General features: G+C 43.2%; 1 protein-coding gene across 1 annotated transcript in view; it reads right to left on the reverse strand.

The window, feature by feature from the left end:
* The window catches only part of si:dkey-253i9.4 (rap guanine nucleotide exchange factor 2), a 28,526-nt gene extending 12,349 nt beyond the window's left edge, over positions 1 to 16,177 (reverse strand). The window contains 13 exon segments of the mRNA XM_027024015.2: positions 77 to 229; positions 505 to 663; positions 1,037 to 1,173; positions 2,234 to 2,411; positions 2,969 to 3,091; positions 4,392 to 4,409; positions 4,766 to 4,933; positions 5,169 to 5,244; positions 5,345 to 5,428; positions 6,104 to 6,160; positions 6,278 to 6,348; positions 15,510 to 15,548; positions 15,551 to 16,177. Coding sequence (XP_026879816.2) covers positions 77 to 229; positions 505 to 663; positions 1,037 to 1,173; positions 2,234 to 2,411; positions 2,969 to 3,091; positions 4,392 to 4,409; positions 4,766 to 4,933; positions 5,169 to 5,244; positions 5,345 to 5,428; positions 6,104 to 6,160; positions 6,278 to 6,348; positions 15,510 to 15,548; positions 15,551 to 15,580 — 1,293 coding nt within the window. The 5' untranslated portion in view covers positions 15,581 to 16,177.
* Positions 16,178 to 17,182: the final 1,005 nt, after the last annotated feature.

The raw sequence follows: 17,182 nt of genomic DNA on the forward strand, positions 1-17,182 counted from the left end.
CTTTGCCACAACAGCGATCCATTTGGAAAATAATGCAACTTAACCAAAACAAAATCACTCCTCCCCAAGTTGTCACCTTGACAACGATGTGACCCTTGCGGGTCCCTGTGCGGTCGAGTTCCCGATGCTCCTTCACCATGACAATCTCGCCCTCCTCCTCCAGCCTCTGAGTGTTCTGCTCCACCTGGTTCAGAATGCAGCAGTAGTCCTGCTGGGCTATACACACAAACTACACAAACCCATAAAAAATGTGTTAAGTCAGCCAAAGGATAATTAAGTGTGCTTGAAACACTGTTAAAATTATAGTGTAACAAACAAAAAAAAAAAACCCCAAACAAAACCCCCCCTCAAACTTGTGCACAAACACACTCGAATGCCCTCACACAAAACAAAATATAATCTAAACAGATTATAGAAATATTACATACATACATACACACACACACACACATACATGGAGCTACACGCACACGCACACGCACACACACACACACTCCTTCTCACCTGGCAGTCGTCCACTTTAGTCCTCATGATGCCGACCATCAGCTCTTTGTCCATGGAGGGGGAGACCCCGAAACTGCCTCCCATGCCAACTGTCTCACACTGTCCATCTGGATACATCACCTCCACAGCTCCATTCAGGATAACTGACCATGAGTCCAGCTTTAGTGAACACACACACACACACACACACACACACACACACACACGTTTGGGGTTCACTCTACCAAAACACAGTAACCCTGCTGCACATCAACTGTGGTCTCCCTTACGCCTCTGTTCTCAAAATGTTCGCCAGCCAACTGCAGCTTTATATTTCCTGATATTACACCCTCCACTCACAAACAGTGCTACGAAAGTGAAGCTCTGCCTTCCCATAAAGGCTTCTTCATGACATGATGATCACCACAAAGTCTGGCACTTAAAAAAAAAAAAAAAAAACCCAAACAAAAAACAACAACAAAAAAACCCCAAAACAAAACAAACAAACAAAAAAACCTACAGTACTGCAAAGCTGGTATGTTTCCCGCCTCACCTCCTCGCCGTGGTTTAGCACGATGGTTCCAGCACGCTCCACAACGGCAAACACCATGACAGTACACAGCTCCCTCCTTACAGACACGCTCAGACTGGCAAAAGCCGGCAGCTGCTGAACAAACTCCAGCAACTGCTCTGAAGGAGGAGCGAGAGATATGGGATGAGGAGGGAGGCAAGGAGGGAGAGAGAGAAAGATATTCCTTTTGTGACTTTCTTTGACAATCTTTGACTAAGCATCATCTCAGTTGAAAAAAATCAATAGGCTAAACACACACAAAAATCCAGAAAGTAACTGCAGTGTACTGTAGTTAAAGATGCAGAGGTAGTCAAAATTGCAGTGTAGTACCCAAGGTTTCCAGAGAGGTTTCAGAGGTGCATCATCAACTTTACAAGTGCTACTGAAGTTTTTTTTGTGTGTGAATATTTCAAGTACTCATACAACATTTCAAGGTCTACTAAAAAAGTGCCTGTTTTGCTGTTACATTTATGGCATATTTTGAAACAGTTCCAGTTATAGCAAAAATAATATTTAAGCATGAAATAAAATCACAAGCAGTCTCTGGTCGATGGATTTGTTGAGATTTTTTTTAAAACGGCCCTTTAAGTGGCCGAGATTCATACCCCTGTTCTAGGAGGAGAAACCAATTTATTTTATACATTAATTCCACTGGACTCATCAAGAAAGTTTCTTGTTGCCATAGCAACAACTAGCACTGTAAACAGATACACCATTAATGCAATTCCCATTCAAATGTCTAGTGAAACATCCTTAATTCTGATGGTCAGAAGGTATTCAACAAAACGATCAGGTTTTTCCAAAGTAAAACTTCTAACATATCTTGCAAGAGACAGACATCCAGTAAAGCATGAGGAGGAATATGGGTGAGAGTTAATACATTTACATGTAGCACATGCAGAGCAGTTGCAGGCTATAGTACCACAGTTATTATCCAAATGGTCAATTATTTCACTTTTGAGCATGACCTTGTTGTTTCTGTCTTGTCTATAGATTACTGGAGGTTCTCTGTCTCTGCATCATCCTGAAGGATGCTGGTGTTGAAGTATATTATTAACCAGTGTTTATTTGTAGGATAAAGTAGGACACCCACAACCCAATTTTGAAAGCTTTTGACCCAAGTGCTAGACAGGCTGAGAAAGGCTGTATGTAGTGGGAGGTGGTGTGCGCGCGTTCTACCGATGTCGTCGTCTGTGCGGTCCATGGGGTCCTTTTCCAGGCAGTCCCTCACTATATCTCGACTCATGAGGGGGTCCCCGGACCTCCCCACATCTTCATCGTCATCATCATCGTCCGAGTCCACTGCTGTTTCAGGCAACCCGCTGAGATCCACATCACCGCACTCACTCTCAGTAGCCTGAAAGTTACAGAGGGATTGGGGGGTGGGCGGAGAGGGAGAGGGCGGGAGGAAGAGAAAGAGAGGGAGATAGGGAGGGAGAAAGCACACACACTAAATAAGATTTTCTAGTTTATGGAATGTGAAGGTAATGGGTAGAGTAATGCAGAGATTTGTAGTCTATTCTATTGTATACTAAGATACTTCTCTACACCTGTATGCAGTTTGAGATATTAATATACTCCTTGTCCACTGCTTGGTGTGGATTATGTATTACATTACATTCGGGCTTCTTGCATGTGTCCAGATTGATGGAAGGTCGAATAGAACTTGTATTTGATTCTGAGACTACGAGTGCTCTGCATGTCCCATTCGTGTTTGTGTGTGTTTTACTCTTAAGAGTTGTGCAAAAAGTGGGGCAGGTAGAAGTAATCCAGAGGCTATGAGCTGATAGGACAGATGAATTCTGATGCAGGAGGGTTTAACTCTGCCTGCGTGTTCTCCAGATGTTCATGGGCTATGCCTGCAATGTGTGCTGGCCTCATTGCAGAGCAAGGAGCCGGACAAAACATGCGTGCCTGGTAAATATCTGACAGGCTACTGCTTCCCGAATCACTGGTGATGCTGGAACGCGACTGGCTGGAGGACACGTGCAAGTGGAGATTGTCCGAGAGGTGGATCTTAGAAAAATCTGCAGGAAGCTGAAAGAGTAGGACAATTTGTTACACACACACACACACACACACACACACACACACACACACACACACACACACACACACACACACACACACACACACACACACACACACACACACACACACACACACACACACACACACACACATATATATATACATTCTGGTGTGCATTTGACAACAAAAATACTGCATGTATGTGATGCCTTTTGGCATCTAGTTTTATGATAAACCAAAGGATTAAGATGCTAAATCCTCCTCTGCTTGGTCTACTTTCCATGCTTTCAGTGAGTGCCAATTGCCACCCCCACCCCCACCCCCCCATTTTAATTAAATTCAGAGCAGATTAAGGGACTAGTTGCCATTTGCCATGTAAAATGATGTGCTACGACTTCTGGGGTCAGATTGAAATAAATCGAAACAGAACAGAAAACTGAAATAATTTTCTTCTAAATGTTCTCAAAGAGGCTGGACCAGGTTGAACATGTAATGCAAGCAAGCAAGCAAACACAAACTCTAACCCCGATGACATCTTTCAGGGGAGGAAAAAAAAAAAGCTAACATACACAAAATATTTTACTAAAACCATAAAAAAAATATTCAAAAGGACATTTCTATTGCTGTGAAGACACTAATATTCAACATCTGTAACAGACAATAACATCTGTAACTCAGAACCAAAAAGTTTAAATGGATTTCACTTTGTTTATTCCACCTTCATGTCAGTCTAATCCTCTGGAATGCTCTGCTGATCTCCACCCAGCGCCTCCCTCTCTGCCTTTGCTTCGCTCCTCAGTTTTCCTCCTCCTTTTTTTTTGCCTTGTTCTGTCTTTCTTGCAGGCAGCACACGCTGCTCACTTGAGGCTGGCTGTATTGTTATCCAGCAAACTCCCGTGGCAACACACCTAACAGAGGTAAGGTGAGTAACACCCCACCTCCCCTGCTCATTCACCATCTCCGATGGACACACAGATTACCAAGTGTTGGCTGGATACTGTTTTGAAGGATGGGGGTGGGATTTGAGGCCAGGTGCCCCCCACTACCCTATTAAACCAGTCACTAGAGCTGATCCTGCAATAACAGACAGTTCACTGAACAATGGTTTTGTTTTAACCAGAAAGAGAAAGGCAAGGCGTATGAGCTCAAGAGCGGAAGAGAGAAGTCTCATGCTTGTGTGCATTTAGCTTGTTAGTATGTGCTTAAAGGCAGGAGAAACTAGCAGAAAGGTACACAAGCGGTAACATTGCTGTTAGGAAATACAGGGAGTATTATGGGATGGCTGAAGGCACGGTGGGAAGGTTACCTGGGATTTTGAGCATTCCTGTAGCCGGGGCGGGGCGGGGGGTGGGGGGTGGGTTAAAAAAACAAACAAACAAAAAAACCCCAAAAGTTACAGATTGTACACTTCGAATTTAAAGAGAACTCACGATCTCATTAAGATTAACTCATCAAGATGACACCGATTGTAAGGAATTAGTATACCAAACTCAGTTATACTAAATTAGTCCGCTGCTTAGAAAAGATAGAGGGAGGAGTGGGGGTGAGTGGAGGTGACGGAAGGGTAGCCACTGTAACATGTACCCTAAACCACATGGAAGTGGTTCTTCCACTAGAAAGTAAACTACTTTACCCTTTTAAAATATGTTAAATATTTTTTGTGTGTTTTTCTGTACTTACCGTGTGGTAGCCTGGTGGCAGGGGAGGCTTGCTGGCGGGATAATGCTCAACCGTGTCGATGATGGTCTGTCTCTCTCCGCGCTGGTTTATTTTCCGGAACCTTCTCCTGGACTGCCGCTGCGATGCCTGTCTGTGAAAGTACTCGTCACTGTCCTCCATGTAGTCCACCTGAGAAAACACAGGGAAGAGGGAGACTGTGTGAAACAGCTTGAAAAAGAGAGAGAGAGAGAAACACCGGAGATACAATTCTAAAGCTTATTTCTTTATCTGTTAAACAGAACACTTGTTTTTGCCCAACAGGCCTGCTTGGCCCTAGATCAACTCTTTCATTGAGAGCACGGCTATTTTACTGCCACACAATTCCGGCTGCACCTTTTCACTTGCCTGTGCGTGCACAACTTACCACTATCATTTCTGAAGCCTCAAGGACTATACACTCGCACCCTCGACGCAGGCCACCTGCAGAGCGCTTCCCAAAGCTGAGAGACAGTGAGACAGAAAACAAGAGAGAGAAAGAGCAAGAGAGATTTAGAAGTGCAGAAAGCAACAGCAAGCACCTACGCAGGAACGCGCTCCCACCTGCTGCGCGGCAGAAACATGGACTCCTTTATAAAGACGGAGCCGGACAACAGGATGTACCAGCACGTGCCGAGGTCATCCGGGCTGCAACACAGAGACAAATGTGACCGTTAGACTGCACAGGCGTGTAGCTGCAACAATAAACCCCACATTTTATGATGCCAAAGGCAAATTTTCTACTTGGACTTTTGGTCTGACAGGGGATAATCTCAGTCTGCTAGGTCAAACCCGTTCCTGCACTACAGCAAATGTATGAGCAACAGAATGGCCCAGAGAAGCTTGACAAGCGCATAAGCAGAGCAGAACCCTGAACCCCACCCCCCCCCCCCCCCCCCCAAAATATGATCACCATCTCCTGTGGTTCACCCCCTGCCGCCAGACCGCCAGACCTTTCCCAGGTCGACAACCCGGGTGGTCCTCCTGCTTGCTCTCTCTTGGATGAAACAGCTGCTGAGAGTTCGAGATCAGGGGTTTCAGGATGATTGCATGCCGCAGCGCTTTTGGGGAAACTGGACTTGCAGGAACAGCTCGAATACTGTCACTTCTGCTTTAATGTCCTGACTCAGCGTGACAAGACCAGAGTGGGGTTGGTTTTACTAAAGCACAGCAAGTTGTATGTGTGTGCATGTGAGTGAGAGAGACAGATTAACAGAAAAGGCATGTACAAATGCACAAAGACATGTCCAAATCATTTGACACCTATCTCTAGTTGTCTGACTTAGATTAGAGCTCAAGTGCACGAGTGTGTTTTATACTCACTAGTACAAAACCTCATTGGCATCGTGCTGTTCATACCGAACTGATTCACACATCAACCTGGAAGAAAGAAAAAACAGTCAGCACAGATGCTCATGCACCAAAGTGCAAGGTGTTTACTCAGTGATCACATGTGGACAGTGATCACTCATGTGACCTGGACGTGAGGTAAAATACCTGAGCTGGTGCTCTCTCAGATTTGACAGTGCTTCCATGCCATGCAGATAGGAGTATACTATTTGTAGGTCCTGCACAACACAGACACATTACATTACAACACACAAACAAATGCTTTTTGTACAGCCCACAAACTCCTTCAGTGAGTTCCCACAGTCATAAACTGAATGAATAAATGAATGAAGCACCTGTGTGCACTTAAACAATGATGTAATCATAGTAATGACAAGGCCTGTAATGATCCCGACAAATATGTTCACTGAAACACTTCTGCAGTTGCAGCCATCTACCAGCAAGGGGTGCCACTCCCATTTCTGTATACATTTCAGCTCTGCTGAGAACCCTCTTCTCTCCTGTTTCCAAACTACATCCAAACACAGGCAGCCCGGTCTGCGTGACGCAGTGCACTCTGCATCAATGGTTAATGAGAAAGGCATGTTTGCAAATGCCAGACCGCGCCTCCGTCCCCCACCCCACTCCACCCCTTCCCTCCGCCTCTCCGCTCTGTTTCCTGATCTCGATTTGCTGGGCTGCTCTGTCTCAAGTCTTTGCGGCTTCTCTGCTTACAGTGAAACGGGAGCGGCTGGCTGTGCCTGGGCTAGCACTGCTAAGCAGAACTTGGCCTTTCCCTTCTTTCTTTCTTTTTTAGAAAGTGAAGTGAAATAGCAATGGGGCCTTGTATGAATCAGAAACCAAGCGCTGAAAATGGAACCTCTCGCCACCATGGAGAGGCCGCAGGTTTTTCTTCGTTTTCTTATAATGGGGAAGCTGGGTGGCAGAGAGAGACCATGGCCCAAAATAAAGCTCCATATTCATGCACGTGTGGCCAGTGCAAACACGCTCAGACACTCACTCTCTCACACACACACACTCTTCCGCTCCCTCCTCTCTCCTTCACACACACACACACACACACTCCAACAATAACACACACATCTCTTTCTGCGTCTCCCTCTCCTTCTCTACACACACAAACACACTCTCTGCATCTCTCCCTCACACACACGTCACAAAGTTCTGTAATTTGCAATTTTCCAGTGTTGAGTCAGCACTGTGTAAGTGCAGTCTACCATCTATGTTACAAGATTTCTGAGCTACTTTAACTGTTGAGCTCAATTACAGCATACTCAACTCTTCCAGACATTCCTATTCCACCACAGTAGGCTCCTCTTCTGTTTTAGCTCAAGTAGTCAGCTGCTGAAGTACACCAACATGTTTACATCATTCTGTCCACCACTGTGCATGTACCTTAACAATGCAAACAGTCATAGTGTACATCAACTAATACGAATCATCCAATTGTAATAAGTCAGAGGCAGCGTGAGACAGGATGCGATATGTGGATATGAGCGAGGTGGGCGTTTATTTCTGCTCCAGGGACTTGCACTCGGCCACGCCTGCCTGGCCTGCCTACAGCTGCTGGACCACCGTCCACCCATCCACCCACTCTAACAGTAAGCATCAGTGATGGACAAGGACCTTCAGGGCCGGAACTCATAACATTGCAGAAGAGGAAGATAGGACCACTGCAATGCTGAAACTTTACTGCTGGACACAGTAATATGGCATCTTAAAGAAACACTCCAGTGATATTTCAACCTAATCTCATCCACTACATCCGTAGCACAGTCCATGGCATTCTGGTGCATTTCTGTAGACTTCCTCTCTGTGAGAGAAGTCTACAGGTAGTTCAAAGAAAAGATCAATGTATGAGCTCTCAATTAAAAAGTGCATGAATTATAACCCTTCCACCCCCTGAGACTGGTGCAATTCACTCATCAAACGAATGCGATGTCGCGTGTCATATGTGCCCCTAAGGTTGACTTCCACTTGGAGAACCTGGCAGTGGATCCCGCAGATGGTCTAAACCATGCCTCCCATCCAGCAGCCATTTCATGGTATGTGCAAAGCCCCCATTAATTAAAAGCCGCTCCAGCTATAGACAAAAAAGGCTTCTGTTGGAAATGCGCCGTGTAGCAGAACACAAGAAAGTGCTCCCCCCATGGTGGGAGTCCAGGCACATCCGCATGTACTGGTTATTTATGTATTTGTTTATTTATTGGGCATATGCTTCTAGTCTTGTGCGCATGCATGCAAGTGAGCGACACGATTACATTCAACATTCCAGTCCAATGACAAGGCTAGTCTGATGGGTTTTATCAAAGTCAATCAGTGACTTAGTCAAGGACCCCTTGAACGCTGGCGTGCACATCAGATCCTGCACCCAGTTTCTGTTTCTCAGGATCTCCTTCTTAATGAGTCACGAACTAAAGGGTTCTGCAGTATTTACCTTTCGCACCAAGATAAAAATAATGTCTTTAAGAGCACCGCCCTATAGACTAAGGGATCCACTGGTCTTTTTATGAGATAAAAATTAGTATGAGGATGCTTGTCTGAAACTAAGCATTTATCCTAAAATCGATGAAACAGCATGCAATGGTTAATGTCCAGAATGTAACCAATAAAAAGCACGTGCAACTTGAACCAACCAGGACCAAGAGATATACAAACTGAAACAAACTGTGTTCTTTGTTAGAACATAATATTTGCACAGATTTGTCTAGACTTCTGATGGCGTGACTGTGAAAAACACACTCAAATCAAATATATTTTTTTTTAAATAGGAAAGATTAAAGGACTTAAGTGATATTTTGAACTGACACTCAAATGGTCATTAAAAAAGTCCAGTGTACAGAGAGAATCAAGAAAAAAGGGATCTTGCCTACTTTTGACATCCTGTTTTTCAGTCTCTCTCTCCACATTGGTTTGGAAACACCATCCATACTTACTGGTAGCAAAACCAACCACACATACACCTGTACACAGTTTCCCACTTTGTAAAGAATTTGAATTGTGTGTGCTGTGTCCTTGCGTGCATTAAAGTTGAGTCACTTGTAATTAAACTACACCTTAGTCAACACATGCTGTGTGTGACTGTTCGTGTGTACTTTCCGTTCCCCATGGGTAACCACGTGAGTAGTATAGGAACACAGATCTTAAAACCGAGATGAGCTAATGAATGAGCAAATGTTATGCACCACTATGTAAACCAATGGATGGTAATGGTTGTCAAATCATGCCAGTATTTTAATTTAAGAAGTAACATGTCATGCCAGTAGCCTGCAACAGACTATTTTTAACAGCTAGAAATATGGGCTGATGTCCATAAATGCATCCAAATACTGTGTCACTTCACCTGGATCTACTTTGAAGCCAACTATGCCTAATATTTGCTTAATGTTTATTCAATTAACCAAATATCACTCTGTGTCTGATTTCCAGTACTATGTAACTGCCAAAATTGTGTCTGATTTTAGCATTGCACAATATATGAACTGTTATTCATCATCACAACCGTGGCCACTGCAGTAATGATGTCAAAGGAGGCTCCAATATGAAAATGAATCAATCATTTTCTTTTACTGTGTACTGTGAGTATATTGACTAAACCCATGATATTCCTGAAGGGGTTTAGATGGCTGCTGGTGATAGTCCAAAGTATCACCATTTGAGTTTTGAAGTTTCTTCCCCCCTCCCAACCTGGCACAACATAGTGTGTTGTCTGGCTAGTTGGTTTACACAAATGTACATAAACTGCTTTCATTTTAATACATGCATACGATCATTTAATAATAACTAATATTATTATAATTATTATTAATAATAGTAGTAGTAGTAGTAGTAGTTGCAGCAGTAATGCACATCTCTCAAACTCTTTCAAACCAAGCAAAATCAAACAATGCAGTGCACCCCAGTGAGGCCTTCTATACACAGTGATTTAGCTATGGGAGCAGGAAATTACAATGATTCAACCAAAATAAATCCATGCTCTTGCCTCATATTCTAAAACTTAGTGCAACAAGCTTCCCCACTCAAAAGGCATAGTTTTTAGGGTCTTTAATAAAAAAGGGACAAATGGATTGCCCATGTTTGCGTTTTATCAGTAGATTACGTGTTTTCACAAACAGTATTTACAACACATTTACATCCGCCTTCTGAAAGGCTGCCCTTTGCTGTTTGTTCAGGAGCAAATCCAAGTGAAGCTGGCCAGTGATGGTTGTCGTGGTGCAGTGGCAGCTAGCAAAGCATCTGCTGAGAGGTTGTCCAGTATTTTCACTAAGGGTCCATGCTCAGCCAAGCCTACAGTGTTTTTCTTTTTTGGCTCAGTTGTGATGTCTGGTGAGGTGGGGGGGGGAGAGAGGACGACGACAAAGTGACTAGAAATAACTTGACCTACAGTGACCAAAAACAGCAGACAGCAAAAACGTACAGGCATCAGGCCAGAAGGCTTGCTGTCGCTAAACATTTAATGGGTTGCACACGTGGGACATGTGTGGCGTGAAATTTTGGCACCTCGGCAGTCAAGGGTAGAGGTCGTGGGTGGGTGGGGATCGTCAGAGTACTGGCTGGATAAGTGAGGGATGGGGACACTATAAGTAATCCCAACCATGGGGAGGTCAAAGGTCAGGATGCCAGAGCGGCGCTCATGCGCTGCCCTAAACGCGGTTTTGACGGCGACTGATGGCAGCAGCTGCCCACCAGAAGAGTGGATAAATTCAGAACAGGACCTTTAACCCCCTGAATCACCCACATTCCAGTAGGCCGCACCAAAAAGGGTAGTCCTGTGCGGGTGGTGTCATTGCCTGGTTGCTGTGGGGAAAGCAGAAATGGCTACTTCTGTCTTTCGACAGAACATTTCAGTGGCAAACACCTTGACTTCCTCACAGACGACTAGTTAGCACAAAATTGGATTTTTGATTTCAACATGCTTTTTGGCTGATGCAGGTTTATAACGATTGTCTGACAACAGAAAGCTTATCCTTCAAATAAGCCCCGGTAATGGGCGGTGTTAGTTCACTTACCATGTGTTTAGACATTCATAACAAATCCAACTCCCCTATTCCGACGGATTTCCTAATGGCATACGTATAAGGATGTGCCTGAGTGCAAAAAAATCAAAAAGTTTCAGTGCCTTTGTTAATAGATTAGGCTTTACAAATGAGACTAAATATGTTTAACAAGGGGCTATTCTGAAACATGATGCATCAGACAACTTATCCAGCAGTTGTGTTACAACTGAGATGTGTAATTGTGTAGTTGTTTTACAACAGAGGTGTGCAGTTGTTTACCCAATGCATGTGAACCCTTGGTTGAGCCCTAACCTAAGGTTTGATCTTGTATGGCTACAATTTGCTTGAACATGAACAAACAATTTCTATCGTAAAACAAACATTTTGCACCACAGCAGAACAGATTTTTGCTTACAAACTACTGACGTGAGAAAACTAATTCCAAGACACAGCCTTTGGGCTTCAGTTGTATTGTGTTATTGGAACACATGTTCCCAATGTTAAAATAGCCCATGTCGTTTATGTTCAGAATGCCCAAGTCTTGGGGCATTGGGGTTTCCAGCCCCTTCCCCTGTGTTTTTCCAATAAGACGCAGAACAGCAGCATAATTTCTATACCACAGTGTGGGGTACAGCCACAATGCTGCCCCAAGCTAGTGGACAACAAAGCAGAGTCTGTCAGCTATAATTCGTACAGGAAAACAAGAAAGCAAAAGCGAAGTTGATGTGACTGCATGATGAACGGCAATGGAAGGTTTTGCATTTGCCTCTATGTGCAGATCAGCACTGACACAGCACTGACGCATCATTACCCAAAGTGGGAGAGAGGAACAGAGACACGAATGTCAGAATAAGAGAAAGTGTTCAGTTCTGGGAAAAGAAGTGCAACCACAGCTGGGTCAGCAGGTGGGGAACCGGTTAAAAGGAATCTTATTCCATCCCTCTCATTTGCCCAAAACACAGGCCTACACACATACATCAGGTGAAAGGGAAGGTAGACCCATTTTCCTTACATTGACAAAAACACAACAACTACAAATAGGCAAGTGTAAACTCACTCCCGATGATTTGGTCACACTGTACTCACGGCAGGTTTAGTGATAACTATTCTCTATAGCATAAACAAAGAACAAAATTCTGCCTGATATTTCAATAGAAGCAACGAGTGCCTTTAATGAGACTGTCAACTCATTTGCAATCTATTAAAACTAATCTGTGAACTATTAAATGCAATTAGAAATTAAATATTACAAGCCGATAATCTATTACTAATGTGTTTTAGATAAATGAACGACCTGGACTTCATCACTGTGAAGGAGCAGGGTTTTTTTTTTTTGTTTGTTTGTTTGTTTGTGTGTGTGTCCCAACCCAGTGGACCAGAAGACAACCAGGACATGCTTTCAAGCCATTTGAGTTTTGAAGGACACATCTCTTCGCTGGAGTCTCACAAACAGAAGCACTGCTCATCAACAGGCCAGGCACCACAATAAAAGGGCTTAGCAATGGACACCACCATTAAAACCTCTTCTACCACAACAAATAAGCCTCAAAATGACCTACATGCAAGTAAGTATATTCGAAAGAAAAGTGGTCTGGGTCACTTTCTGCTACTGCTGAGAGGAGCTTGAGTGTCTTTGAATGCTGAACCTTGCTGTTTTAATGCGGAAGTTCTGCTGGCCCTCAACTTTATCTATTCATCTCTCAACATGTTCTTGAAGACCCAAGACTTTTAAGACATGTAAGCGCCATTATTAATATTATTACTAACCTATCAGTTTTTTTTTAAACTTCTGAGATATGAACTTTGACATCTGATTTGTTTTTTCCTTCTAAAAGGTGACTATGTAGACAGAGGAGACATGACCTCTCCCCCCCGATCGACAATCTTAATCACAGCTGTAGGAGGGAGGAAAAGAAAGGCCCCAGAGTTTAAAGCTTCAAGCCATTGTTCTTCAGTGCTTTCTTTCCTTCGTTTGTTTCTTTCCCTGGAGTCTTCAGCACAGCCTGGAGCTCTCTCTCCCCCCATACACACAGAGCCTGGAGCCACCCTCCCCTTCAAACCCACACAGAGCCAACAGCTCTCTCCCCACACACACAGCCCAGAGCACTCCCTCCACACACACACAGCCTGGAGCACTCTCTCCCCATAGACAACTCTCCTCATGCACACACATGCTGCCTGGCATAAACATGCAATGTTTATCCTTGAACAAAGACATACAAGGACACACACACACGCTCATTCTGGCACAAACCTACTCTCACGCTCATACTCACAAACACATGCACATACAGTGCATACATGTGTAAAGAGTGCATGCTTCCTGCAGCTACAAGAGAACATGTTGGATCAGACCCAGAAATTGCACCTGAGCATCATGATGGAAGGAAGAGTACACCCCCCACCCAAAAAAAAATACCCACATGCCTCACTCATTTCTCAGAGTGTGAGAAAGGGCCTCGGTGTTGCTTTCCCCCCCCACACTGTGTGCTGTCACTGGCAGGCGGGTGCCTCTTCAGATGCCTGACCACAGGCCCCCGCGTTCCAGGAGAGAAATGGGTAAGCGAAACCAAAGAACTCAGAATGTAGCCTACAGCGAGACGCTGCAGCTCGGCTCCGTCTTCCTTTGGGCAGGCTATGATACGCAGGTGTAAAAAGCGTGACTCGTGTGGCAAGTTCAAACTCAGAGCATGTTCCATTCAACAGGGGGTGGATCTTCATAGACTAGGCTCTGCTCTGACTAGATATTCTAGCACACATTTTATGTTTGTAGCACAATCTGTCTGCAACAATCTGTCCAACAGTCCATTATCTTGAATCTAGCCTTAATCTAGTCAATCTGGGCCATATTTCCCCAAAGCATTGTATGGTTAAGATGATCATAAATGAGGGAGAGAGAGTTTAGAGTGATAGTCGCTTGACCATCTATCAATGCGCTTTGTGCTACAGTTGCAGGAAACCAGGTCCTGGTTAGTTTCTTGCATGTTTAGAGCTTGTCGCCTTTACTAACAGTCAGTTAATATTTGTGTTTGTGTATTCATATTTGAAAATGCTTGGTAAAAAAATCTGGCATTAAATGAGATCTGGCTGTTTGCACCATAAGGCAGATGTGATTAGGTTCTGATCATTTAACTAAACATGACAGGTCTTAATTTTCTAAGCAGTATCAATTGAAAAAAAAAAATTAAAAATCTTGTTAAATCAACTTTCATACGTGGTCTTAGATCAGATATGCATCTGTTCTGTGATTAGGCAATGCCAGTGAGTAGCCTACGAGTACATCGGAACTCACAGGGCCCATTTCAAATCATGCTTCATGTTTGATGGACAATTTTAACAGTGATCGGATAGTCCATCATCTTGAAACTAAATTCATGTAGGCTTCATTGTACAGGTCACCTATAAATATCCACCATTCCAGTTGCGCTTCATAGAACCCTTAGAATTACCAGCAAGTGTACTGCATTAAACAAAGGCAGTACACAGAACATTCAGGACTGCTCTGACAACCCATTAATAAACTACAGAATTTATTCATATATATGCATGTTGCGTCATCAATTAAAAATCTTTGCAAATACATAACTGTGATATTTAAGACTTATATTTTAGCAGATGCACATAGAGCTTGTTTTCCCATTGCAGTCCACCAAAAGTTAGTACTGCCTGGTTTTTCCACACATTTCAGACATACATACTGTACTCTACATGACTTCGAGACTTCCATAACAGTTTTTCCCCCCCTAAAGGTCCCAGGCCCAATCCAATTTGCAACTCAGATGGAGTTTAAGTGTTGCTTCTGACGAAGCGTGGGAAGTAAAGGATAGAGAAAAAAATGTTCTCATTACTTTACGGTGCAATTTGTATAAATGTCAGACCTCCGTCCTTAAGTGCCTCCGTCTTAATTATGTTAAGATAAACTATCTTAGCTACAGTAGTGGGGAGTACTGAGTCAGCGATGGGAAACTGACTAACCTAAAAGAGATCCCACTCCAGTCCCTGGAAAAAATTCCATTAGCTAGCCAACACTGATATTCTGTTAAAAGCAATTAACATCGCTGACTAAATTTGAAAAACAAAACAAAACGAGAAACGTCTTTTTGACGAACGGTTTGTCGTTTTAACATTAGCCACACTTTTGCTGAAGATTTAATGTTACCAGTATTAACGACTAAGTGGACAGTCCGAGTAACGGTAAGATTGTTTAAATTAGCTTGCTAGGGTTAGCTAGCTGAACGCACGAATGAAAAAAATGAACATGGTAAAACAAGCTATGTTACAGGAGCTGTAAGATTCTTTTCTCAGTAACTGAAATTAACCATCGCAAGCTGATGAACAGGAAAGAATAACCAAACCAAGAATAAATTACATTTTCGTCTTACCTGTTGCGTCCTGTCGGTCGGGTTCTTCATAATCGCGTTTGTCGAAAACTACTGTCCACGTAAGACGCCATTCTGGATTTTTAAAATTGCTAAACCAGTTGTAGCGAAGAAATTATTCCCTTTACACTTTGAACATTTCTCCAGCTGCACTCGCTACATTAAGCTGAATCGTCATACCAACAACTATACAAGTTTCTCACACGAGGAAAGACTTGCTGTTCAGGCCGGTTTCGGAGCCACGGATTTGAGTTCCTCCCTGGGGCTGGGGGCGATGTCCTGCGGTCAAGCAGTAGCGACTGAACTGTCTTTAACCCAGTTGCATATATTTTGACTGGCCTATTCCAAGCACTGACGCTACAGCTTACAGTCGGAAAACATAACAGTACAACTGCCCTTTCTGACTCGGGGTAACTAGCGGATAGTAGCTCAGCTACCGCGTAGCGAACGAGTCCCGTTTCCCCGCATTGTGCGGTCCGATACGTCTTTCCCAGATAACAAATTCGGCTGCTATTGTAACTAGCTACTTGTTCCGGGAAAGTTAATCTGTTCAGATAGCCTTCTGATGAAAAATAAAAGCCTTCCGTTTATACCAAGATAGCGCACTGATGTAACCAGGCGACGAGCGTACAGGACGAGTGGCGTGAAATCCACTGTATATCGAGTCTGGACTGGTGTCAACGTCGTGATTCATGAGAAGTGCGCTCCCTTCTGGACAGTAATCGAAATTACAGAAACTGGTTAACATTTCATTACTTTTGTTACACGCGCACTCGCTAATAATATAGTGCATTATACGTAGCCTTTAAAAACAATTACACACAAATCTGATATTACAAATCTGATAATACATATGTGACAGGCCCTATAATCAAAATAATCACACAAAATCATAAAATCATGATGAAATGTGTGTAGTTCGCTGCAATTTTGATCACCTCTTACAACATAACCCCAGATAATGAAATATTGTAAAATTGCTGTAAAACTACAAATATTAGGATCAGGCCTATTAGGGTTTGGTAAATAATTTAGGAGTAGAGCTACTTATTAGTCAAAGGTGACTGAATCAGTTCATTGTGGGAGGTGTGGAAAAATCTCCTTATCCCACGTAATGTGTGAACTCTCTCTCTCTCTCTCTCTCTCTCTCTCTCTCTCTCTTTCTGTGTGTGTGTGTGGTTTACAGCAATTGGTTCAAAACAATTGGTGTAGTGCTTTAAATGACCAGAAGGTGGGGCGCAAGAACAGTCATTTAAATGCATGTGCGTGTGTGCTTATTTGTGAATTTGAATTTTTAATTTATTGAAAAGATAGATCATCGAGATGCAACATCTCATTTTCAAGGAGGTCCAATAAAACAAAGAGAAGAATGTGGACACATATATGACACAAAAACCCTCACATCACGATACACTATAAATACACAATAGAGATATCTTATTCATCTTCTGCCACACAAACCCCCAACTCACAGCTGTTATGAAAATTCTAGGGACAAACAAAAAAGGATATGCCATATGTCTTAAGGAGTATGGAGATCTACACTGATTTAAAAAAACAGTTTCAAATAGCAGGCACAATTAAAATAAACACATTTGAAAATAAACTGAATGCAATTAAATTGCCCTTGGGATTTGGGCTGCAACGATTAAATGAATTGTACAAGAAACAATGGT

The sequence above is a fragment of the Electrophorus electricus genome, chromosome 9 (assembly GCF_013358815.1).
Source record: "Electrophorus electricus isolate fEleEle1 chromosome 9, fEleEle1.pri, whole genome shotgun sequence".
Taxonomy (NCBI): Eukaryota; Metazoa; Chordata; class Actinopteri; order Gymnotiformes; family Gymnotidae; genus Electrophorus; species Electrophorus electricus.